This window comes from Vicugna pacos, chromosome 12 (genome assembly GCF_048564905.1).
Source record: "Vicugna pacos chromosome 12, VicPac4, whole genome shotgun sequence".
Classification (NCBI taxonomy): Eukaryota; Metazoa; Chordata; class Mammalia; order Artiodactyla; family Camelidae; genus Vicugna; species Vicugna pacos.
In genome coordinates, this window is record NC_132998.1 from 434,323 (window position 1) to 460,126 (window position 25,804).

General features: G+C 32.0%; 2 protein-coding genes across 2 annotated transcripts in view; both read right to left on the reverse strand.

The window, feature by feature from the left end:
• LOC140700339 (olfactory receptor 6C2-like) overlaps nucleotides 1-25,804 on the reverse strand; it is a 105,878-nt gene that overhangs the window by 2,080 nt on the left and 77,994 nt on the right. Inside the window, exon 2 of the mRNA XM_072973835.1 lies at nucleotides 1,185-1,398. The gene's annotated coding sequence lies outside the window, so the exon portion shown is untranslated. The remainder of the gene's footprint in view (nucleotides 1-1,184; nucleotides 1,399-25,804) is intronic.
• LOC102533739 (olfactory receptor 6C2-like) overlaps nucleotides 11,768-25,804 on the reverse strand; it is a 92,054-nt gene continuing 78,017 nt past the window's right edge. The window contains exons 2-3 of the mRNA XM_072973836.1: nucleotides 14,277-14,332; nucleotides 11,768-12,725 (exon numbers count right to left, since the gene is read on the reverse strand). Coding sequence (XP_072829937.1) covers nucleotides 11,768-12,700 — 933 coding nt within the window. The 5' untranslated portion in view covers nucleotides 12,701-12,725; nucleotides 14,277-14,332. The remainder of the gene's footprint in view (nucleotides 12,726-14,276; nucleotides 14,333-25,804) is intronic.

The window sequence follows — 25,804 nt, forward strand, 5'->3', positions numbered from 1 at the left end:
GTATGTTTGCTGGGATCATGCTGTTCTCACCAGGATAGCAATGACAACTAACACAGTTCCACTTACATTGTCAGCGTCTAAAGAGTATTTTCTGAATAAATTTATATACCCCAAATTTATAAGCACATGCAGACAAATTATTTCTTCATATGTGGACTTAAATTTATAATGCCCTGATACTGAATGTATTTACTAAATTTTCTGTCTCTGATTCTGTTACTGGAAAATTTTGTGGTTATCTTGTTTTTTCTCTTTATAGAAAAGCTCGTTTTATTAATTAAGACACTGTGAAGTGATCTTTACAACTGTGACAACAGTTATAACTGCCTTCTCGTCCCTCCTGGTTTTTCAAATAGTAAATGTATTTTTATTGACACTGTGTTTCCATCCTCACTGTTATCAGTAATGCAGTGTTAAACCCAGAGATCATAGGTTTATAATGGTTAATTTATGTCAAAAGCTGCTCCACAGTAATTTTCTCAAGCATCAAGAATTAGTTACTGTTGAGGTGTACTTGGATGTTTTCAATTTTCAGTCAGTTTCTGAATGCCTATAATCCTACATCAACGAGTAAAAAAAAATCCCTTTGAAAACACAATTTATTTGTTTTTTGTAGTTTTTCTTCATTATTATTACGTATATTTTATTCATATTGAGGTAGGAGAAGAGCCATGTCTGATGGTTGGCCCAATTCACACTGTGTGAGCATTATTCAATTGTCAAAAAATTTTTTTTCTTACAAGATACTCCATGGTATTATAAGAGAAAACTCAATAAACTAATTGACACTGACATGTAACCCATTGGTTTCTGTTTATTTATCTTTAAATAAATATTTGAAAAGGGGCATGTGTTTCTAATGAGTGATGTTACTGCAGCTAGTCTTTTGGAGAGATGAAGGGAGAAGTACACACATACACACACAGGGTATATTTATTTTCCAATTTGAGGTTGATGGTATGGATGAAGTCATTTCTGGATATTTATTAGGATTCTCAGTTACATATCTCAGTTATATTAAGACATCTCACATATATTTTTGTAGGTTTTATAAAATATATAAATTATAGCTTATATATCTGATTTTAATTAAGTCAGGTGAAATTCTTTTTCCTCAGAGAAAAATACGACCAAAATTTCACAAAAGGAAATGTTACTAATGTTGCAAAACTTAACATACTTACTTTTCTTTCTGTCAGTCAATCATAACTTCTTAAGTTTAAAATAGTAACTCCTAAATCCACTTAGTTGAAAATGGTGGGTTTGATGAAGATTTCCACGTGAAATTCTGTTCACTTTTTCTCATGTGTCCATGTTCATCCTCCTGATTTCTGAGCAAGTAGAAAGGTCTCTAAGCTTGCACCTCCAACAGATTGGACTGACTTTCTCCGGAGAGGCCTAAGAAAGATTTTGTTGTATATTTTAACACTTAAAGGTGAAAAAAATAACCAATGTCAGTGGAATGACAGAAAAACTCTCCTCTTTTGAAAGAGTTGGTATTTCAATACCTTTGGATAGGGACAAAGGTTTGAATTATACCAACCTTGCCTTTTTTTGTTTTGTTTTGTTTTCAGTTTGCTTTCCCTGCAAATATAAATGAATTTAAAAAAAGGTCCTTGGTGATTTACACTCAAAAACCACTAATGAATCTTTAGAGTAATTTTATTTGGCAAAATAACTAACAAAGATTGCTTTGCCTGTAGTGTCCTTGGGGACAAGAGGACAAGTATCAGGTAATTTTGTTCATTTTCTTATTTTTCTTAACAGCTTTATTGAAGCAAAAGCAACATATTATAAACTGCACATATTTAAAGTGAACAATTTTTAAGTGTTGACATATGTACACTCCTGTGAAAACATTTACATAGTAAAAAGAGTCAACATGTCCATCACTCCCAAAAGTGTCCTTGTGCATCTTTGTTATCCCCTGTGCCCTCCTCCTTCTGCACTCCTCCAATCTTCAGGCAACCACGGATAAGTTGCCTGTCACTATGGATTTGTTTGTTTGCTTATAGAAGTTTAAGTAAAATTTAATAACATTTATCCCTGTTTTATGTGTCTCAATAGTTTGTTCCTTTTTACTTCTGAGTAGTATTCCAATTTAATAGACTTATGAGGTTTATTCAGCTTGTGACTATTACAAATAAAGAGAGCTGCTATGATCAGTTGTGTACTAGATTCATATGGAAATATACTTTCATTTCTCTTGGGTAAATACCTTGGAAAGAAGTTGAATGGTATATTGGTTTAAAGGTTTTGTGTATGTTTTACCTTTAAACAGTCTACCAAACTGTATTCCAACACATCTTTAAGATTTACATTCCCATTATGAATGTGACCACCTCAATGCCAACCCTTAGCATGACCAGTCTTTAATTTTAGCCATTCTACTCAGTGTGTAGTGGTAGCTCATTGTCCTGACTTACAGTTCCCTAATGACATATGATGTTGCATGTCTTCATATGCTTATTTTACATTTGTTTATCTTCTTGGATGTGACAGCTGTGTAGATCTTTTGTCCATTTTTAAATTGAATTCTCCTATTGTTGAGTTCTTTACATATTCTAAATACAAGTCTTTTATCAGCTATATCATTTTTGAATATATTCTCCCGTTGTGTGGATTTTCCAATTTCTGAATGGTGTCCTTTGAGCAAAAAAGGAACTTTAATTTGGAGGAAGTGAAATTGATTTATGTTTATCTTTTACCACTTGTACTTGTTGTGTCATGTCTAAGAAACCGTTGTCTAACCAAAGGTCAGAAAGATTTTTCTCCTATCTTTTCTTCTAATAGTTTTAATGGTTTAGCATTTACATTTAGTCCTAAGATTCATTTTGAGCAGATTATTATATATGGCATGAGAAAAATGACTAAATCCATTATTTTGCATATGGATATCCAATTATTTAGCACCATCTGTTGAAAGACTATTCTTTCCCCAGTGAATTGCCTTGGCACCCCTGTTATAAACCTGTTGACCATTGTAGTGAGTTGAATAGTGTCTCTGAAAAAGATACGTCAAAGTTCTAATCACAGAACTTGCAATTGTGACCTTCTTTGGAAAAGGGTCTTTGCAGATGTAATTAAGCTAGGAATTTTGAGGAGGCTCTAAATCCCTAAATCCAATGACTGGTGTCCTTACAAGAAGAGAAGAATACACAAAAAAAGACAGGCAAAAAACAATGTTGAAGATGGAGGCAGAGATTAGAATGCTGCCACAAGTTACAGAATTCCAGGGACCACCAGAAGCTGAAAGAGGAATGGAAGAATTCTCCCTTCTTTTCTTCCTTTGGGACATACAGTCTTTGTATGGGGAAGCTTTTAAGCTATTCAGCAGTGTTTTGGAACAAATTAAATAGTGTAAAAAATACATTGTGGGCAGAGGAGCTAATAAGCAGCATCCCTGAAGAGTATAGTATTAGAACAGGAAGGATTCAAAGGTGCAGTCTCCTGCAGGATGTGCCCAGGGGACAGTTAAGATATTTATGATACTATTTTACTAATACTGTTCCTTTAAGGGAAGTCATTTTTTGTTTGTTCCTGAATCCTTGGTTTTCTTTTAACTTTATATAATTTTATATTATGTAGGGAAAAATGGAAACAAAGAAGGGTCAGGAAGTCCCAGGAGGGGTGAAAGGCGATAGAACATTCTTTACTATGAATTAAGGGTTGGAAAAAAGGAAAAACACAATTGCCAAATACCTGACTTTTAAGAGTCACTTTTCTTTGCCCAGTCGGCCTCTGAAAGCTTAAAGTGATCTGAATAAGTTTAAAGGATAATGATGTTAAAAGAGAGATTTGTCAGAGTGAATTAAAAAATAAGACCTCTGTGAGAAAATTTAAAAACTTCTTCTGTTCCCTTCTTTTCTGTCTTGTACTTCTTCTATTTTCATATGCTGTCTCATATGCTGTCTCTAAGAAACCAATTTTATATATAGACTCAGATAGATTAAAAGTAGAGGGATGGAGAATGATGTATCATACTAACACTTACAGAACTCGAGTGGGTATTAATTTCTGCCCTAATTATTTTCAATTTGCTTGCTTTGGTTTTTGTTTGCTCTTCTTGTGTCAGGTTTCTTAATGGGGGGGTCAGGTTTTGATTTAATATGTTTGTTGTTTTTTAATATAGATGTTTACTGCTACAAATTTCTCAGTTAGCACTGCTTGAGCTGTATTCTGTTAAGTTTTGATATGTTGTATTTTTGCTTTCATTCATCTTAAAGTATTTTCCCATTTCTCATGTGATTTATTCTTTAATTCATTGGCTGTTTAGAAATGTATTGTTTACTTTTCATTTCCGAAATTTTCTTCATTAGTTCATTTATAAATTTGTTACTTTGTGGTTAAAAAACATAATTTGTGTGATTTAAATCCTTTTCAATGGTGAGTCTTGTTATATGGGCTGGTATATGATCTGTCCTAGAGAATTTCCACATGCATTTGAGAAGAATGTGTATCTTAATGGTGTTTGATGGAGTGTTCTATATAGATACCTGGTAGGTTTAGCTGTTTTACAGTATTGTCCATATCTTTTATTTACTTTATGATATTCTGCCTAGTTGTTCTATCCATTATTGAAAGTGAATTATTGAAGGTTCTCAGTATTATTTTTATTTTTTAATATTTATTTGTTTACTTATTTATTATTGAAGTTTAGTCACTTTACAATGTTGTGTCAGTTTCTGGTGTATAGCACAATACTTTCATCATATAGGAGCATACATATATTCATTTTCATATTCTTTTTTACCATAGATTACTACAGGATACTGAATATAGTTCCCTGTGCTATATAGTATAAGCTTGTTATTTGTCTATTTTATGTATATTAGTTAGTATCTGCAAATTTAGAAATCCCAGTTTATCCCTTCCCACCCCCTTCCCCGCCTGATAACCATAAGTTTGTTTTCTATGTCTGTGAGTCTGTTTCTGTTTTATAAACAAGTTCATTTGTCTTTTTTTTTTTATATTCCACATATGTGTGATATCATATGGTATTTTCTTTCTCTTTCTGGCTTCACTTAGAATGACATTCTCCAGATTCATCCACTACCACCACAGTCAAGATAGTAACATTACCATCACTCCCCAAGAGGTGCAAATTCCAAAATTCATTAAATTGTGTATCTGAAATATGTGTAGTTTACTACATAGGAATCATACTGTAATGAAAGTGTTAAAAAATAAAAGAGTGAATATAATAAAATTTACCCTTTTAAAACGTATAGAATTTGGTGGATTTCAGTATATTAATAGCATTTTGAAACTATTACCATTATCTAATTTTGGGACATTTTTATCACCCCCAAAACAAAACCAGTGTTAGTCTCTTCCATGCCCCGCTACTTCCAGTTAGCAGCAAGCAATAATCTATATTCTGTCTCTGTGGAACTGTCAATTCTGGACTTTTCATACAATGGAAAATTAGGTTTTGTGGTCTATTGTGACTGGCTTCTTTTGCTTAGCATATAGCATGTATTCAAGATTTATTCATGGAGTAGCGTATATTATTTCTTCATTTCTCTTTCTTTGCCAAGTACTCTTCCATTGTATTGATGTATCACAGTTTGTATATTCATTCATCTGTCGATGGACATTTGGGTTATTTTTACTTTTTGGATACTATTGTGAATAATGCTACTACTAGCATCCAGGTTCAAATTTGTGTGTGTACATTTATTTTCAGTTCTCTTTAGTATGTACTGAGGAGTAGAATTGCTGGGTCATTTGGTCACTCTTTAATTTTTGAGGAATTACAAAGCTGTATTCCAAAGATGCTGCAGTATTATGAATATTCAGCAAAGAAACATTGTTTCAATATCTTCACATCTTTGTTAACACTTGTGTTGTCTGCCTTTTTTTGTTTTAGCCATCCTAGTGGTTGCAAAGTGGCATCTCATTGTGGTTTTAGTTTGTATTTCATCAGTGATTAATGGTGTTGAGTACCTTTTTATGGGCATTTTGGCCATTTATATATCTTCTTTATAAAATGTATATTAAAAGTCTTTGCCTCTTTTAACATTGAGTGTCTTTTTGTTATGGAGTGTTAGAATTCTTTATATATCCTCTATAGAAGTCCCTTATCAGGTATATGATTTTCAGACATTTCTCCCATTCCATGGGTTGTCTTTTCAGTTGTTAATAGTGTTGTTTAAAGCACAAAAGCTTTAATTTTGATGAAGTCCAATTTATGCATTTTTTTCTTATGATATTTTTGATTATGGTGACAACTTGTAAGAAACTGTTTTAATCCAAGGAGACAAAGACTTAATGTATTTTTCTGAAAGTTTTATATTTTTAGCACTTAAATTTTCAACCTTGTTTTAAATTTAAATTTAAATGTAAACCTAAATCCAGTTTGAGTGAACTTTTGTATATGTTGTGAGGTAGGTGTCCATTTTCATAATTTTGTACATGGTTATAGAGTTGCCTCAGCACCATTTATTGAAAAGCTGTACTTTCCTCATTGGATTATCTTGGCACTCTTGTTGATATGTGTTGACTGTAAATGTAAGGGTTTACTTCTGGATCCTCAATTCTAATCTACTGGTCTGAAATATCTATCCTTATAAGGATAATGTTTTGATTACTGTAGCTTTATAGTAAGATTTTGAAGTCAAGAAGTGGTAGTCCTTCAGTTTTTTTAATTTTCCAAGATTGTCTTATTTGGGGTCTCTTTTATTTCCACATGAATTGTGGTGTCAGTATGCCACTTACTGCAAAGTGGCAGCTACAATTTTGATAGAGATTGCAACGAATCTGTAGATTCCTTTGGGGAGTATTGTCATCTTAACCATATTAATTATCCAGACCATGAATATGAGATATCTTTCCACTCTGAGGCTTTCTTTAATTTCTTTCAAAATGCTTTGTACGTAGTTTCAGAATGGTTTTATAATCTTATACTTATTTTGTTAAATTTATTCCTGAGTATTTTATTCTTTTAAATGCTGATATACATGGAATTATTTTCTTAATTTCATTTTCAAATTGTGCATTACTAGTGTATAGAAATGCAATTAATTTTATTGATCTTGTACCCTCCAAACATGTTAACGTAGTACTTCAAATAGTTTTGTGAGTTTTGTGGATTTCCTATATACATGATCATGTCACTTACCAATAGAAAGAGTTTATCTTCCTTTTCTGTCTTTTTTTTTTCCTTTATTTATTTTTTCTGCCTCTAATTGCCCTTGTAAAAACCTCCAGGACAATGTTGAGTAGAAGTGTTGAAAGCAGACATACAATATATAATCTTTTTTTATGTTGCTGGATTTGTTTTTATAAGTATTTTGTAGAAGATGTTGATGTCTATATTCACAAGGAATATGTATTCATGAGGTCTGTAGGTTTCTTCAATTGTGATGTGTATGTCATATTTTGGGATCATAGTAATATGGCTTCATAGAATAAATTGGGAAGTGTTTTCTGTTTTCTCCAGGAGTTTGTGAAAGACTGATGTTTTATTCTTTAAACATTTGGTAAAATTCACCATTGAAGACATCTAGGTCTTCGGTTTACTTTATGGAAAGCTTTTTGATTACTAATTCAATATCTCTACTTTCTATAAATCTATTAAAATTTTCTATTTCTTCTTGAGTCAAGTTTGGTGGCTTGTATTTTTCTAGGAATTTGTCCATCTTCTCTAGGTAACCTCAGAGGTTTATGGTTGTTCTTAATATTTCCTTATAGTTCTTTTTATTACTGTGATGTTAGTAATGTCCCTCTTTTTCTTCTTGATTTTAGTCACTTGAATCTTTGTCTTTTTGTCATGTTCAAAGAAACTAAACATTTTCTGATTTTGTTGATATTTTCAAATAACTAACTTCTGATTTTGTTAATTTTTCATAATTTTTCAATTTTCTTTTTTAATTATTTCTCCTCTAATCTTTTTTAATATTCTTCATACTGTTTGTTTTGAGTTTAGCATTCTCTTCTCCTTATAGTTTCTTTTTGTTATGGGAATTTTATATATTTTTTTCCAGTTTCGTGAGATTCAGTTGACATACAGTGCTATATGTCAAGTTTATGGTGTTCAGCAAAATGACTTTATTTATATATATCTTGAAATGATTACTACAGTAAGTTTAGTTAACATCCATCTTATATAGATACAAAAAAATTTTTTCCCTTGTGTTGAGAAATCTTAGGATTTATTCTCTTAACAACTTCCAAATATACCTTACAGCAGTGTTACCTATAATCATCATGTTCTGTGGGTTATGTTCATCGTGGGTTTTGTCCAGCAAAAGTCCCACCGCGGAAGAATGAAATTACTCAAGACTTTATCAGGTCAAGAGAGTGAGAGGGAGCCAGAGACCAACTCCCCGAACTCCTCCAAAGCTCTTGTACTTACTGAGAATAGTCAAAGAGTCAAAGTGAAATACGTCATAGGAATGAGTAAGGGGCAAGGTATACATGCAGGGATGCAGTCAGCAATTTCAGTTAGTGGAAAAGCAGAAAATTATAATCTTAATTTATATTTAGAGAGAAGGTTACAATATTGATAGTACAAACGGTTATTTTAAGCCTCAATCATGAGCAAGGTTACAATGTTCCGAACAATTGATAATGGAAACCCAGACCACGACAGAGGCTCTATACAATGATCAGAAATCATCTAAGCATGCGAAGCAGCCCAGCTGTTCCCAGCTAAGGGCTAAGTCACAGTTTGCTGTGAGCAAAAGCAGCCTACACTGTCTACCTATGTCTGATAAGCATGTCCTGCTGCTTAGTGCAAGGAATGAGTTATGGTTTTCCATAAGCATAAGCAGCCCTGAACCTATGACCTTGAGCTTAGCAAAGCAAGCAAAGCATGTTTCTGCTTTTTATGTCAAGGAGACAGTTTGTAGCAGATTCCTGCTAGCAAAGCAGCTTCAAGGCAACTGAGCTAAGTTCCATAGATAAGGTGGCGACTGGTATTGAGTTTAGTCTTTTGTGCTTTTGGACATTTTGCTTTGAAGTAGCAGTATACAGACAAATATAGAGAGCATTGGTTTTGATTATACATTTCTTATGTGTTTACATAAAGGTGAGAATATGATTTGGTAAAGCAATTATTACAATATCAAAGTTTGTTAACCCAAATGTGTTCTCTTACAGTGTTCTACATTACATCCCCAATACTTGTTTATCTTATAACTGATATTTGTATCTTTTGACTACTTTCTTCCAATGTATGCACACCCCTGTCCCCATCATCACTACCCTCTCCTTTCTGATAACCACAGATGTGATGTCTTTTTCTATGAGGTTGGTCTTTTTTGTTTGTTTTTTAGTTTCCACATACAAATGAGATTTTGCAGTATTTGTCTTTCTCTGTCTGACTTATTTCACTTGACATAATACCCTTAAGTTGTTGCAAGTGGCATGATTTCCTATTTGATTTCCTATTTTTAATTGCTGAACAATATTCCATTATATGTGAAACATTTACAGTTCAAGAGGTTTTTTCTTTTTTGTGCTTTTTGTTCATTTTTACTGAATTAGTGTAAGATAAACTGTGACTTAATTTCTTTCACTTGGTAACAGAAATTTGATAAGCTATCATTTTGTAGATGGAAATGTATTTGAAAAAAAGTTTCTTTATTTATACCCCAGTATAGTATAACCAGACCTACACATTTCGTAGGACTGTATGGTCAATGTTCTATTTTGATTTTATTTTCTCATTCTACCCATTCTTCTTCCTGATTGCACCACTTTGTTTCTGCTTTAGACAACCTGCATTAAAATTTGTTTTCCTTTAATATTCTACTTGCTTAGTGACTACATAAAAATAAATTGATAAAAAAGTGTTTCCACAATACATAATGTATAGTTACACACATATGCATGCTCATATTAAAATTTTGCAACCAAGTATATTGATAACATCTCTTTTGTTCTAATCATATTTTACTTTAAGAGATTTTATACTTTCTTTACATATATACTGTACTTTTATGTTAAATTTATTCTCTTGTGATTACATTTTTATGACTATCATGACTGAAATAATATTTGCTCATTGATTTTTTATTGCTTATTACTATGACAGTCTACTGATTTTTAAATAATGTCAATTTTTTCCACAAAAGCGACAAGTTCCTTATTAATTCCCCTACTTTCCTACTACAATATCTTCAATTTTCTGGATATGGAAGAATATCCTCAGGGTAAAAGAAATATGTCTATTTGCATCCATTTTAAGATATCCTCAATTGTAAGACATATAATTATATAACGTATCACTTAAAAAAAGTTGCCAATTAAACTATGAACAACAGTAGATATCATCCATTGTATGACATACCTCCATTTCAGAAAGCAAAATGTGAATGTCTTTAAATCAATTCAATTCAGTAGTTTTATTTATCCCTTCCCATATTTATCCTGATTTTTTAATTATGTGATTGCATATGCAAGGTTTTCCAATAAAATATTGAACATTTATGTTTTGTATTCATCACATTCATTGGGGAGGGCGTATCTATGCTGTTGGACTTTTGAAAGAACTGGCTTTTAAATTCGTTAGCTTATTTAACTGATTTCATTTTCTACCATTAGTAAGTAACGTTTTTCATCTACTTCTTAAAATTTTTTATTTTTCAAATTTATTAGGATAAGTTTCTCTCTTTTTGGCTAGTTTACAGTTTTGTAAGTAATGAGTACATTTACGATAACAGAATTCCTAGTGAATACAGCTTTTTCAGTGTTCCAAGTAATTTGTGATGCCATGTCTGCATTTCATTGCATTCCAGATAGCAATTAGTTAATTTGGTGTAAGTACCGTAATTTCTAAGGAATTTTATTTGTGTGGATTTTTCAACTCGTTGTATCTAATAATTGAGATTATTACGACCAAATTTGGACTCTAAAAGCTTAATTTGTGTTAGATGTTGGCACAGGTATCAGATACACTGGGGAATGTTTCTTGCGTGAGTCAGTTCTATAAACAGCAGACAATACCTTTCAGGAAAAAATGTAAACTTTCTGTGAAAATGAGCATGGTTTTTCTTAATTCAGACTTTCATTGAGTGTGCATCTAATGTGTCACCAAGTGCTCTCACTAAACTTATCCTGAGACTTCAGACCTAAGTCTCTGTGATCCATTATGTAAAACTTACTCCCATATCCTGTCTATATTCTCTTGAATATCCATATCCTTTTATAGGTTATTGCTCTACTTTAAGTTAAATCGTTATTTATAATCCATTCTATTCAACACTTTGCAATGATTTCAGCTATAGATTCAAAAGAATATTTCTTAAATTTCATCCACTATTTATGTGTATTCATTGTAGTAATACATATTTTTTTCTCTGTCTTCTCAATATTGGAAGTGGTACTATTCTCTTTCACATTTATTTTAACTTATGTGATCATTCATTATAGACATTATGTAAAATAACTTATTACATGCCCTTCATGTAATTATTGTCTATATTTGAGTAGAGCTATCAAAAATTTACCCGATATTTACCCCATATCCAGAGTAGTGACTTTTATTGTATACTAAAGTAATTTTATAAAGTTATTTTCTTGTCATAATGATTTTTTAAGAAGTTGACATGCAAAACTATCAGGTATTGGTTTAAATAATGAAGATACAAATATGGCTTGAGCAGGGCTCAATAGAAGCTTGGTTACAGAAATGTTGAGAAATTTACTGTTACTCACATGTGTATTATTAAAAAAGAAGATTACAAACTTCAAAAATAAATCTCTATGGCCATTTATTCTTATTTTTGACACAATCTTTTAAAAATATTATGTTCTTTTACTAAGATGAGAGCAAGACAATTCTTTTGATTAAGTCCTTAAAGGCTTTCTTAACTTGATTGTTTCTCAAGGTATAAATAAATGGGTTCAATGTAGGGGAAACAGAATACATGAGCAGTGAAACCACTTTTTTAATGGTCACTTCTTCCTTTGCTGTAGGATTCATATAGATGAAAATGCAGGTGCCATAGGTAAGCGAAACCACAATCATGTGTGAAGAACAGGTGGAAAAAGCCTTTTTCCTTTGCTGAATAGAAGGGAAGCTAAAAATTGTCTTGATGATGTAAGCATATGACAGAACCACACAAGTAAGAGTCATATTCAGGGTCAGCACAGCACAGATTATAACGGTGTGTTCCATCAACCAAGTGTCTGAACGTGAGATTTCCACTAAGGGAAATGCATCACAGCTAAAATGATCAATCCTATTAGAGTCACAGAATTTTAGATTTAAACCCAGGATAAGTGGTGGGATTAAAATACAGAGACCAGCCATCCAAGAAGAGATGATGAGAATCCTGCAGACTCGGCTGCTCATGATGGTCACATAATGCAGGGGTTTGCAGATGGCCACGTAGCGGTCATAGGACATGGAAGCCAGCAGATAGAATTCTGTTACTCCACACAGGTCAGTGATAAACCCTTGGATGAAACAAGAATTATAGGTAATGACCCTGTCACCTGTTGCTATGCTATACAGGTATCTGGGGATACAAGAAGATGTGAGTGAGATCTCCAAGAAGGAGAAATTTTTTAAGAAAAAGTACATGGGTGTTTTAAGATGGGAATCCACAAATGTGAGTGTGATGATGGTCAGGTTTCCAGTTACACTCAGTGTGTAGTTGATAGATAGAAAGATAAAAATCAGGACCTGTAGCTCAGGATCATCTGTGAGTCCCAGCAGAATGAATGTTGTTACTGTACCGTTTCTCATCAATGACTTCTGACTTGTCTCCAATCTGTGTGTGATATTCAGAGAAATTTGCTTATAGATTGTAGACTATTTTAATTTAATGTATTTAAACTTTTATATTTCATTATCTACAACATTGTATATAAATAAATATATATACTCCATTTTGTGTCTCTTATGGGTGTAGGATTTTCCATTGTGATGACTAAGTAGATGCTGAGGAGGTGTAATTAAATGGGGAGCTAGAATGTCTTTTGCCTCTTAAGATTTTTTGCCTATTCAGAAATGAATTCAGAAAATTGCATCCTTGATTCCATATCTTTTCTTGACACTTTGAGTCTTTCTTAAGGCAGTGCTTATATGAGTTGTGTTCACTGTGTAGACTCTAGAGCAAAACTTGAGGTCTTTGTTCCAAAAGAAAATTTTGTTTGCTGGTTTGCTCATTTTTAGGTTAAGCTGCTTAATTCTTACTAACAACCTAAGGCCTGCTACTCACCCACCAACCCCTGCCACATGTGTCTGTTTCTGCATTGTGTTTACTGAGTATGTGTATGTTCCCTGCTGACACATATGATGACTGCCCTCTCTTCCCTTCTGCACCTTCCAGTCAGTGAATTCTCTTCATTGATGCTACACTAGTGGGGACTCAAATATTTCTAATGTACAATTAGTGTTTCATGTCGTGGAGCTTTCTGACATCGGTCAATAAAAAAGATTTTCCCCTTGTGTACCTCGTTCATTTGTTTTGAGTATATTTACTTAATTGTTTAACTTATTGCAATCTCTTCTTCCTGAGGTTGGGCAGTCTTGGTTGTGACCATGTACCCAGCTCCAGTGTTTCCAATATAGAGAAAAATCACTAACTGAGGATTATGGCTACTCAAAAGTTAAAATTCTCTTAGTAAATTTAGTCTGCCATTCAAGTATTTATATCAAATTGATATAAATGGATGGAGAAGGAATATACATACAGTCTACCTACTTTCCTTTCATCTTTTCTTCTACTCTCAGATGATTTGTACATCCTTGTGAAATTTACTCTGCTCTTCAAACTTTGACCATTTTTCAATTCTTGAAATATATCTCTTTTTCTATAAGACATTACAACTTACTTTATAATAGAAATTAGTAAACAGTTTGATAATAAAGTATAAGTATCTGTTTTCTGAGTATTCTATCTTTCAAAGAGTGCTGAATGTGAACACAGGGATCTGTAAAGAGATGTGTCATTCCAGTCACAGTGTTATTTGTAGGGAGGATGGGAAGAGGAATGAAAGGGCATGCTTGTATACTTCTATATACAGGAAGACCCTTGCTTTATTTTGGGTTAAATATCTGTTCAAAATTACCCTAAGTATTTCTTATATTTAGTTAGATATAGATTTTTAAAATATATCTTAAGAATAGAAATCTCCCAGGCAGTGAGATTTATCTACATAAGGGAAATTCATTCCAAAATTTGACGTCTGAAAAATATATCTTCTATATATTAAAAATATAAATTATTACCAAAATTCATTTTTGTTTCCAGGGGAAGGTATAACCTAGATCCTACAAAGGGAATTACAATCAAAGAGAAAAACTTTATCATACTTACTTTTCTGTTAGTAAATCAGAGCTTCTGATGGTTGTTTAAACACAGCGAATTTAAGACTACAAAGTTAAAAGTCATATTTTAATAAAGGTATTTGTATCTTCCGATTCATGGGCATGTCTGGGAACACATCATTCGCCCTTTGTTCACCATCTCCAACAAATTGGAAAGATTTGCATATGCTGGGCTTAGTGCTATTATAAATATCCCAATATTTTCTTGTTATCTCCATCACTAAAACAAAAATAAATTATAGTAAGAGCTGAGTAAGTCTCCCCACTGGGTGGAGGAGATGCATTTTAAATCATCAGGACAGAGAGACATACTTTTCCAGCATGCTATGTGACTTTTCTCTTTAATTTGGCAAAAATGCCACCAAATGAAATAAACAAATGGTCCTTACTGACCTGCAATCAAGAACCATTACTTAATTTTCTGAGTAACGAAGTTTGGCAAAAACACAAGTAACTCAGTTTTCAGTGGGGACTGTGTCCTTGGAGACAGGAGAATATTACAGCAGCATTTGACACAGGTCAGGAGGACAGTTGTATCATTTCAATTACACAGCTCATTAAAAAAAGTCCTTTCACATGTGGTAAGACTTTCTGAATATTGTAATTCTTTAATGTTTGAATAAAATCCTTTATTATATGAATCTTTTATTATTATTGGACAATTTCAATCAGATAAGAAAGTGTAATAGTTTATAAAATTATACAAGGTTACTGCTTACATTAGAGACCTTATCTTTCCAGGTATTCCTTTCTGTAAATATGTGGACTATAGGTGTTTTTCATGAATACATGAAAATTTGCAGCTACATCTGTTAATTGGATACAAAACATGCTTTTATATTTGTACAACAAAATGAGTGTATTAATTCCATTGAATATTACAGTTAAAAATTATCAAAATGGTTAATTTTGTTATGTATACTTCATGACAATAAAAAGACGCACTTTTCTATATTGAAACATAATTTATCATATTATATAATTTTCCAATTATTCACTCTTAATAATGTTGGCTAGTAAGTATGTAGTGTTATCCTTTTATGATTTTAATTTTCATATATCTAAAGCTAATTATGTGGAAAATCATTTGTGTGTTTAGTTGCTATCTGTGTATCTTAAATTATTTGTCTTTTATTAAATTGTGTTGTACGTTTTGTTATTGAGTTTTGACAATTCTTTATATAGTCTGGGTACACGACCTTTGTCATATATGTGATTCAAAATTATTTTCTCCCTTTTTATATGGCTAGTCATATCCTTAATAGTATCTTTTTAAGAAGAGGAATTTTTAGTTTTTGTGAATGGCATTTCATCATTTAAAAAAATGCATCAGGTATTTACTGTTTTATCTAAAAGTTTTTGCCTAATTGAACAACAATTTTCTTCATATGTTTCTCCTAGAAGTATTACAGTTTGGTTTATGTAAAGATCTGTGATTCATTTTGAGTTAGTTTTTGTAAATTTATTTGTAAATAGTATAAGATATATATATCAAAGTTCATTGCAGATATGACTATCCCATTATTCCAGTGTCATTTGTTGAAAAGACTGTTTCTCTATTAAATTTTTTGCATTTCTTTCACAAATCAATTGACCATAAATGTAAGAGTTTACTTCTAGAGTCTTAGTTCTTTTCCATTGACCCTTTTCTGTATCTTTACATCAATATCATGATGTCTTGATTACTTAGCATTATATGTGTTTGAATAAGGTAGGCAGTATAACTTTGTTCTTTTTCAACGGTTGACTTGATTATTCTTGGCCTTTTGAATTTCCAGAATAATTTTATACTCAAGTGGACAATATTTTTACCAAAAAATTTTGCTTGGATTTTGATTAAGACTGATTTGAATCTATACATTAATTTGGAAATAATCAAACTCCCAGAATGTGATGTACACACACTTTCTGTTGCTTCAGTCACAAAGATTACAAGTGCTATTGTACAGGGATTTTGCATACGTAGTAAGGGTGAAAATAGTTGACTTAAGATAAGGAAATAACCCTTGGTGGGCGTTACTTAATCAAATGAACTCTTAAAAAGGATAGAAGCATCTACTGGTGCAAGAGATTTGAAACATTTAGAGATTTGTAATGAAGAAGACTGTCTATTTCTGGCTTTGATGTTGGAGGAGGTCATGAGACACTCCACCTCTAGGAGTGGAGAGTAGCCACTGCCTGACAACAAGCTAGAAAATGGAGACCACCATCCAAATGGACAAGATCCAGGAAAAATCAAGCACAAGCTTTCAGGAGTCCCCTCACAGTGAAATCACATAGGGAAGAACTTAATTCTCCAGCAACAATGTATGACCACATGTGCAAAGTCCAGCTGGCTAGGGAAGCTCACCTGAGCCTTTGGGCTCAGGAGTTTTACTGGTGGTCAGTCACACAGGTCTGCAGGGCCCCCAGGACTGACCATGGCTGTACAGTCTCCAGTGCCCCAGAGGCCAAACTGATACAGGATGGCCAGAGCCTCAGGGGATGAAAAACCACTCTGATCAGGCAGAGTGTTCTAAGGGCTCAGAGGTTATCTCCCAGTAGGTAATCAAGGGCCAGTCTTAACAGAGATCTTCCTTTGGAATGTGCAGGCCGTAATGAACTTGGTCCTGCTGACGCTGTACTCTAGTACAATAAGGCCTTCTAGGCTCCTCTCTTGCTTTCCCTGTTCCAACCCTTCCAATAACTGTTTCTCCAGGAAGGTATATTTTGGTTTGCTTTATTTATTTAGTTTTTTAGCATTTTTTTAGTTTAGTTTCCCTGGGAAACATCATTAATTTTATTAATGCTAAAATACTTGATATGAATAAATATGTAAAGATTAATTAAAACATTTGTTTACATATACATGTATTTTATACACATATATCTATCAGCATACATATATGTGCACATATAATATATACACATGTTGAAAGGTTTTCGCCAAGATTTCCATTATGAAAACTTGATTATATTAAATGTACTTTTCCACCTTTTCCCTCTTTTCAAGAAAAATATTCACAGAAGTTGTCCCAGATCAAACTCTAATATACTCCAGATGTAACTCTAATATGTTTAGGTTTAATATATGCATGGCATTCCATTAATTTTTTTTCTTTGAGTTTTATTTTTTTGTTACCAGAAATGCTGCATTCTATACTCTTTTTTTTTCTCCATACTATGATTTTAATACTGTATACCCTTTCAGAGTGGTGCTTTAGTTTCAATGAGATAGAGTTGCAGGATTGAGTTGCCATGTCAGAGTATACTTTCAAACTGGAAATTTTCTGATTGTTTGTCTGAAATCTTTAGTAATTTAAATTTCCACATGCACTATAGGAAAGTAGCCTTTTGCTTATATCCCCTTTCACCAACAGATCAAAGTGTGTTTTAAAACTGGCAGTTTGATTGGTATAAATTTCTACCTCAGTATGAAGTTTTTGACATTAGACTCATAAAAGCAGTTGACAATCATAACTTCTTTATGCAATGGGATTTAATATTCTCTAAATTGCTTATTTCTGTTTTTTGCTAATTTTTACTTAGATTTTTTAACTTTTATTTTTCACTTATAAGAGCTCTTTGTATTCTTGAGAAATCATCTTGTTTGTCAGTGTTATTTATACATTTACTTTCAACATTATTATTTGACTTATGAATTTTTCAGTATTATCTTTTGCTAGAGAAAATGGTTAGTACATAAATAATCAAATAGGTGCCCTTTATTTTGTTACTGTCTGCCTTTAAATTCTTAAGAAGATTTCTTACTCCTGTATATTACTGTTGCTTCATATATTTTCTAATAAGTTTTTACTGTTTTATTTTTATACTTAAAATTTTAAACCATTTAGAGTGTAATCTATTTGCTGTGTGGATGAAGATAAAACATTTTGATTCAGTATTGTTTTTTGTGACCGAAGTAATTATTAATTAAACCATGATTTTCCTAATGAATTGAAAGTATCCCACTTTTATATAACAAGCAAAATAAACCTTTATATAAAATTAAAAGCTGTTAGTCTATAATTTCATGATCTCAAATGTTCTACTGAACATTTTATTTTTTCTTATGCCAATACCATATTAATTTGATTTCATTGATCTATAATATGTTTTGATATTATATGAAGTAAGTTTCTATTTGCTAATTTTTATTTTTCACTTGTGTGTTTTACATTCACGAGGTTTAATTCTTCCATCCTAATTTGGTGATAACTTTTGCAATAAGCTGATTCTAATTGGAATTCTGTTAAATCTATATATTAATAGTGGGCAAATTGATATTTTTATGATGTAATGCATTGAACCCATAATAGGATCTATTCCTTGGCAGTAATAATGATTGTTTTGATTTGCAGGGGCTTATTGTTACTATAAATATCATCAGTTGACTCATTTGAATATATTCTTTCTTTATCCAAGTTACTAAATGTTCTTGTTAAGTCTGTTAGTTTCCTGTTAGATTTTATTGTTTTCCAGGTGCATAATAATGTTATCAAGAAGTAAATATATTTCATTGACTCTAAGTGCATGTCATTATTTCATGGACTTTTATTTTATGTATTTTTATGAGAAATGTTAGTGATTAAAATATGCATAATATTAAGAAAGCACTACTACCCTTCAAAGATGTAAAAACTTAAAAAAAATGGCTTTCATAATTTCTACCTACACTAGTTTCATAGCTCATTCTGATAATAATCCCAACTATTTTATTATTTATGTTATGGCATTTTCAAGATGGCAATGAAATGTTGAATATCAGTGATAAAAGTGAATATCCTCATTTGTCTTTTTTCCCTCATTTGTTTCTTGATTTTAATTAAGATGAATATAAGACACTATAAAATTATGTAAATTTTATTTCTTTAGAAATTTTAATCTTATTTTAGTAGTTCATCGTATTCTTATTTTACTTTAAATTTATTTGGGGAGATTTTTGATTTTTTTCTTCCAGTGATCATATTTAATCAATTAATCAAAATCCATGTATAAACTTCCTTCTTTATTTTGTTGTTATAACAAAACTACTATATTTTTCATATATATGTATATGTGTACATATATGTTTCTATATCTGTATAGATTATTCTATATCACTGTCTATCATCTGTTTATCTATCATCTATCTCCACTCTTGTTTAGATTAGTCTTGTTCATAGTATAATATTTGACTGTTTTTTGATTCTATTTGAAATAGTCTACCTGCATTCAGCAGTGAATTTGTTTAAACATGTATCTTATAATATCTTCATTAGATTTTTTTCAAATATTAAGATTTTTCATAAAATTCCATAGGGAGGTTTTTTTTATTGTTTATATGGTTGAAATCGTAATGAGATTTTCTAGTGTTTTATCATGGCTAGTTTTAAAGTTGTCTGGTCCTTTTATTTCTTGAAAAATTGTTTTTATTTGCCTTCCTTAATATTTTATGGAGATCGGTATATACGTTTTCTACACCTTGAATTAATTTTTGAAATTCTGTTTTGCTAAATCTTTGTTCATTAACTCTGGGTCTTCATATATATTTTGTTGTTGTGGAATTGCTATAGTTCATCCATAAAGTTATTCTAATTCATATTGCTTTAGTATTTATATTTTCTTTAAGATTGATAACCTTACACATTTTGATTTCTTTGTTTCATACTCATTCATTTTTCTGAGCAATTTATCATTTTTCATGAAATTGAAAAGAATCAACTTTTAGATTTATTTATCATTTAAATTTTATTCATTTTCTATCTAAATTAGTGTTGTACATACTTTGGATTACTTTTATGGTTTACAAAATTTTATAGTGTGCAGGAGTTGCTTTACTTTTTGCTCAGTTTATTTTTTAAAAATAATGAATATATGTAGGGATAAAAAGTTCTTTGATTTCTTCTGAGTATGGCTTTTTTATGCTTAGGTGAATTGCTACGAAGTGTCCCTTAACTCATTGCATATGGATTTGTAGGCTTTCAAAGACTTAATTTGGATTCACTATGTAATTCTTTATGCCTAGTATTAATAAATGGCAGAATTTGGGCTGTGAAATCTCTTTCTTGGATAGAAAGAGGAACATATTAATGATCCCCATGTCCTCATTTGTAGCTCATTAAGTCAAGAAGAGAGAAAAATTTCTCAGAGAAAATTGTCGTCCTTTTATAAGAGTGGCCATTTTTTCCTCTTAAATCACACTTTGAAAGTCTTGATTTTATACTATTATGTCAGTTTCATATTCTTTCACCACTTGAACCCTGACACTTCATCTCTCATCTCCATATGGGCTTTTAAACCCAACCCTCTAACTCATAATTTAAGAAATTGCCCCTCTCCATTCTTCATTTAGTGCTTTCCTGGAAATCCAAGGGTTATAAGTAGATTTATTTTTCTTCATTTCTAATTGTTCTGTATCTCTGATACCTTGTGATTGCCCATATTTTAACCTTCTCTCTTAGCTATATTCAAGAGTACTTGTGAGATTTTACCTAGAATGGTTTTTATTTTGTTTGTTTTTAATGTATTTTCCTAGAGTGTTAGAAATGTTATTATTGTCTTTCTCATTTGCTCCTTGTATTATTACACCATGCCCTCATCATCCTATTTAGTATTTTATTATACAATTTCAATTCTTACTTGAATTTTTGTAAAAATTTTTCAAATTTGTGTACAGTAATCAGCAATAGCATGCTACCAGTTTTATGGATGACTAAAGAATGGTTTTTATTAAACTGTGAAATTTAATTATATGGGGTTATATTTATCTATAAATAAATTATAGCAAATATTCTTTCATTTTCTTTACTGAGACAGGTCTCTTTTAAGAATTTGAGTAAAAACCAAAGGAAATAATTGAGTTGATTAAGGTGCAGTATAAAGTAAATCTAAAGAGGAACAGAAAAATATAACAACTGAAATACAGATTATTAAAGACAGACAATTATAAGCTTCAATAGAAAGATTAGTAGCCATTCACCTTTTAACTTCATTTACTGACTGCTATTTTATTTTACTTCCTTAAGAATGATGCAGTGCTTTTGATTGAGTCATTGATGACTTTCTTCACTTGCTTATTTCTCAGTGTATAAACAAATGGATTTAATATAGTTAAAATGGAAGGAATGAGTAATTAAACCACTTTATTAATAGTCACTTCTTCATTGGCTGTAGGATTTATATTATGAACATGTACGCCATTGGTGATGGAAACCACAATCATGTAGGAAGAACAGATAGAAAAGGCCTTTTTCCTTTGCTGGGCACATGGAAATCCTTAAAATTGTCTTGATGATTTAAGCATAGGATAGAATTACACACATAAGAGTAAAATGAGGGTCTGCAAAGCACAGATTACAGTTTGTTCCATGAACCATGTGTCTGAACATGATGTTTGAGGGAGGGGGAAAGCATCACAGAGAAAGTGATCAATAACATTTGAGTCACAGATTTTCAAATTTAGCCCCAGACTAAGTGGGGGAGGTTATGACCAACAGTCCAGCCAACCAAGAGCAAAAAACAAAACTTTGGCAAACTCTACTGGTTATGATGGTCACATAATGCAGGGGATTGCAGATGGACACATAGTGGTCATAGGACATGATGACCAAGAGAAAAACTTCTGTTACTGCCAAGAGGTCAGTAAAAAATGCTTGGATGAAACAAGCTACTATATCTGATGATATTATCATTTTTGTGTTATGCAAATATTTGGGAATATAAGCTGATGTGAATGAAATCTCTAATAAGAAAATATTTGTGAAAAAAGAGAAAAAGGACAAAGGTGGGAAGCTGGAAAATTGTGTGCGATACACTCAGCATGTAGGTGAGAAATAGATAAAAGTCAGAACTTGCAGCTCAGGGTCATCTGTTAGACCCAGCAGAACAAAAGTTGTTATTGTATTTTTTTTATCATCAATGACTTCAATATGCTTTGCTGCTCATTATGGTCATACAATGCAACGGTTTGCAGATGGCCACATAGCAATTATAGGACATCATGGTCAGAAGAAAAAATTCTGTTGCCCCCAAGAGGATGACAAAAAATAGTTGACTAGCACAAGCATTGTAAGTAATGTTCTTGTCTCCAGTGGACATGCTATAAAGGAATCTGGGAATACAGACTGTAGTGAATGAAATCTCTAAGAGAAATTTTGGAGGAAAAAGTACACGGCAGATTTTAGTTGAGAAGTCACAAAGGTGAGGGAGATGATTGTCAGATTGCCAGTTATGCTAAACCTGTAGGTGACAAGCAGAAAGATAAATACCAGAACTTGAAGTTGTGGGTCATCGGTCAATCCCAGCAAGATGAATGTCATTAGTCTTATAAGGTTTCTCATTATGGGTTCCTGACTTCAGGTTAATCTATTTATAAAATTGAGATTAACATTGAAAGAAGTTGTACCAAAGATCATGTTATCAATGGATACTAGCAAAATCGTTACCTAATGCAGTTCTCATAGATTTTCATCTTGGACTCAGCAATGAATCATGAACACATGGCTATCCTCAGCTCTAACTGATGTGTATTCCATGGCTGGTTGAAGGATTGTTTTCTCAAAATTGTTTTTACTGTTCCAGAGACCTCATTTTATAGCTTTTCCCACTTTCTCAAATCCTATTTTCAGTTGATTTTCCGTTGTGAATACATGTGCTTAATTCAATTTTAGCCATAGAAGCAGAAGAGACCATTGATGTGGGTGATTTCACTGGTAGTCTGATACCCTTTTTATTCCAATAATTCTTTAATACTCTCAAGTTGAAGTAGAAAAATAAAAACCATTACCACTAGTTTCACATCAAATTTTCACAGCCTATTCCACAGCATTCTTTTGTATTTCCTAAAAAAAGGAGCTGACTAAATAAGTCTTGACTATAATGTTATTTGCCTTACATCGATTCTTGTCTGGAAACTTCTTCAGTTGTTTGTGTTTCATTCTCTACCTTATCTTATGAATATATCGCTGCTGCTTTGTACTCAATTTACACTTAGAAAAATCTTTTTTTGAAATGTGTATAACCAGTTTCAAGGATGAGTTTGATTAATCAAATTTCAGACAATTCATTTAAAAGTCAAAACTGTGACATTCAGCAATGATATATAGAAAACCTTATAAGAACATATGATCCCTAACAGTAGAGTACTATTATGTTGCTAATTGTAATATTTTATATAAAAGATTACACATGAAACAACTTTTGTAATCAAGTCCACTAGGGAGAGCATTTACCTGCCATAAACTAAAATGATTTATTGGTACATCTCAGTGCAGAGTTATGTCTGGTTAGACTACCTTCACCTACTGTCTCCAACAGATAATACTGATACGTATTTCATTCAAGTAAAGGTCACTTCCTTTGTGAAATCATTTGAACCACCTCTGTCTAGGAAAAGTGGCTCTCTTATATACCCCTTGGAACATACTCTGCTTATACTATCTTCACATTCAGCAGAAAGAAATGATTTTGTTGAGATTTAGGGACTATGATTTGTTCAGATTATATCATGCACTTGTGGAATTCCAGACTTATTATCAAATACTCAAAATTTTTACTCTAAGAAACATATAAATCTTATATATAACTTACTAACTTCAAACACTCTTTTAGCTTTCTCATTCTCTATAATTGGCATTCCCTTTTAAAACGTCTTTAGCAGAGGTGTCCCATATCTTTTACATGGGAACTGCTGATGTAGTTACTTTTGCTTTGGTGAAGGAGTTATTGCTAATCCTTCTGGAATTTTACTATGCAATCTTTTTTTGCTGAAAGCTTCTACTGATGACCAAAGTTATAACTGGCTTTTTTTCTGTCTAATTTGCTATTCAGAGTTTTTGTTTTTTGATGTCACTTATATCTTCTCAACACACCTCATTGAGATATTAAAAACCATAATACAGGATTTGTAATTCCATGTTCTTGTTACTATTTGGTTCCTAATTGGACCTAAATCACTTACCCTTGAAGCTACTCAAATATTTCCAATCTGCAATCAATATCTCAAGGGCGGTCATTTTTTTTTCTACGTTGCTTAATGGAAAGGCATTTCTTGGAGGTCTTATAAATAGTTTCACTTGATTCTTTTATTTTTTCCTACTGAGGTGAAGGCAGGAATCAGCCCCTACTTTGTGCTCAGGTTTCACTGTTCCACACCTAATGTTCATAATACCAAGTTAAAGAGATGGAACTAAGTTGATTCCTGAGAGATTGTACTTAAAGACCACAAAGGGACAACTGCAAGAGAGCACATGAAGTTATGGGAATGAAATGTAGCTGCTGCCTGGTTACCTTCTCTCCATTCTTCTATTCTCAACTCACACATCTCCCTCTGCGGGCACACTGTTTGCAGAACAATGTTCTTTGTTGCAAAAATATTTTGTCTCTGAGTCAGTTTTATTCTACTTCAGTTTGATCATTATCTTGCCTAGATGCAAAAAGACCAAGTTCAACAAACTAATATATAGTAAAATGTAGGGGCATGATTTCTAGCTATCTTGCAGAGATGATTTTTATTGTTAAATTTACAGGTGTGTAAGGTAGGAAACTGGGAACATGAAAAAATATGTCATTATATTCAGGAAAGTATGTGTGTGCATGTGCACACATATACACACATTTATATATAATGTATGTGTCTATGTATATATATTTTTTCAGTTGTGAATGAGGTACTAAGAAAGGTTGCTTCTGGATGTTCAAAAAAGCATGCTCTATTGAGGTAATTTTAGTAATGCATAAGGAGTCTGACACTTGATTTTAACATATTTCATTCCTTAAAATTATTTACCTTAATTTCTTAAAAAGATCTTTTCATAAGATATCAAAGCATCTTATTTTTTCAGAGACAGGCAGCATTTTATCTTTATAAGTAAAGGATAAGTGACCAAGATGAAGATGCTTACTTTTTGATAATCATAGCTTTGGAAGGTCATTTCACCCCAAAATTCTTCAGGGAAATAAAAGCTGACCAGAAATGTGTCAGTGGAAATAGGTAGGTGCACTGCCAATCACTCATTTTTATGAATGCACACTCACAGGCAGACAGTTCCTGAGTTTTCTATCTCTAAAATATTTAGAGTTTTTTCTTAAAAAGATCTTGATCTCACTTTAAATTTCACAATATTTTATTATCCTTTCTTTAAGTAAAAAGGCTAGAGTGTGCAGGACCTCTCTCTGATGTTTAGAGAACTTGATGATAGGATTCCTTTGAAATGCTATCATTTTTTTAATCTACCATAACTAAGGGGATAAACACTTATGTCCTTGGTGACTGGTTCAAACGTCACCAAGGAAACTAGTGTGTAATTAACTTTGGAGAAAGAAATGCTCTGTAAGGAAACAGTTGGGATGATGTTTTCAGAGACAGAAATAAATAGAAACTTCATTGTAGACCGTTTTGAGTTATACAGAATAATTTTCCTTATTTATTAGTTTTTATGAATAGTTCATTTAAATTATAAAAATAAATAAAATAATCAAAGGAAAATACATGTAAAATCACGCATAGTAGAGAGATAACTATTGTTAATATTTATATAGGCATAGCCAGACATACTA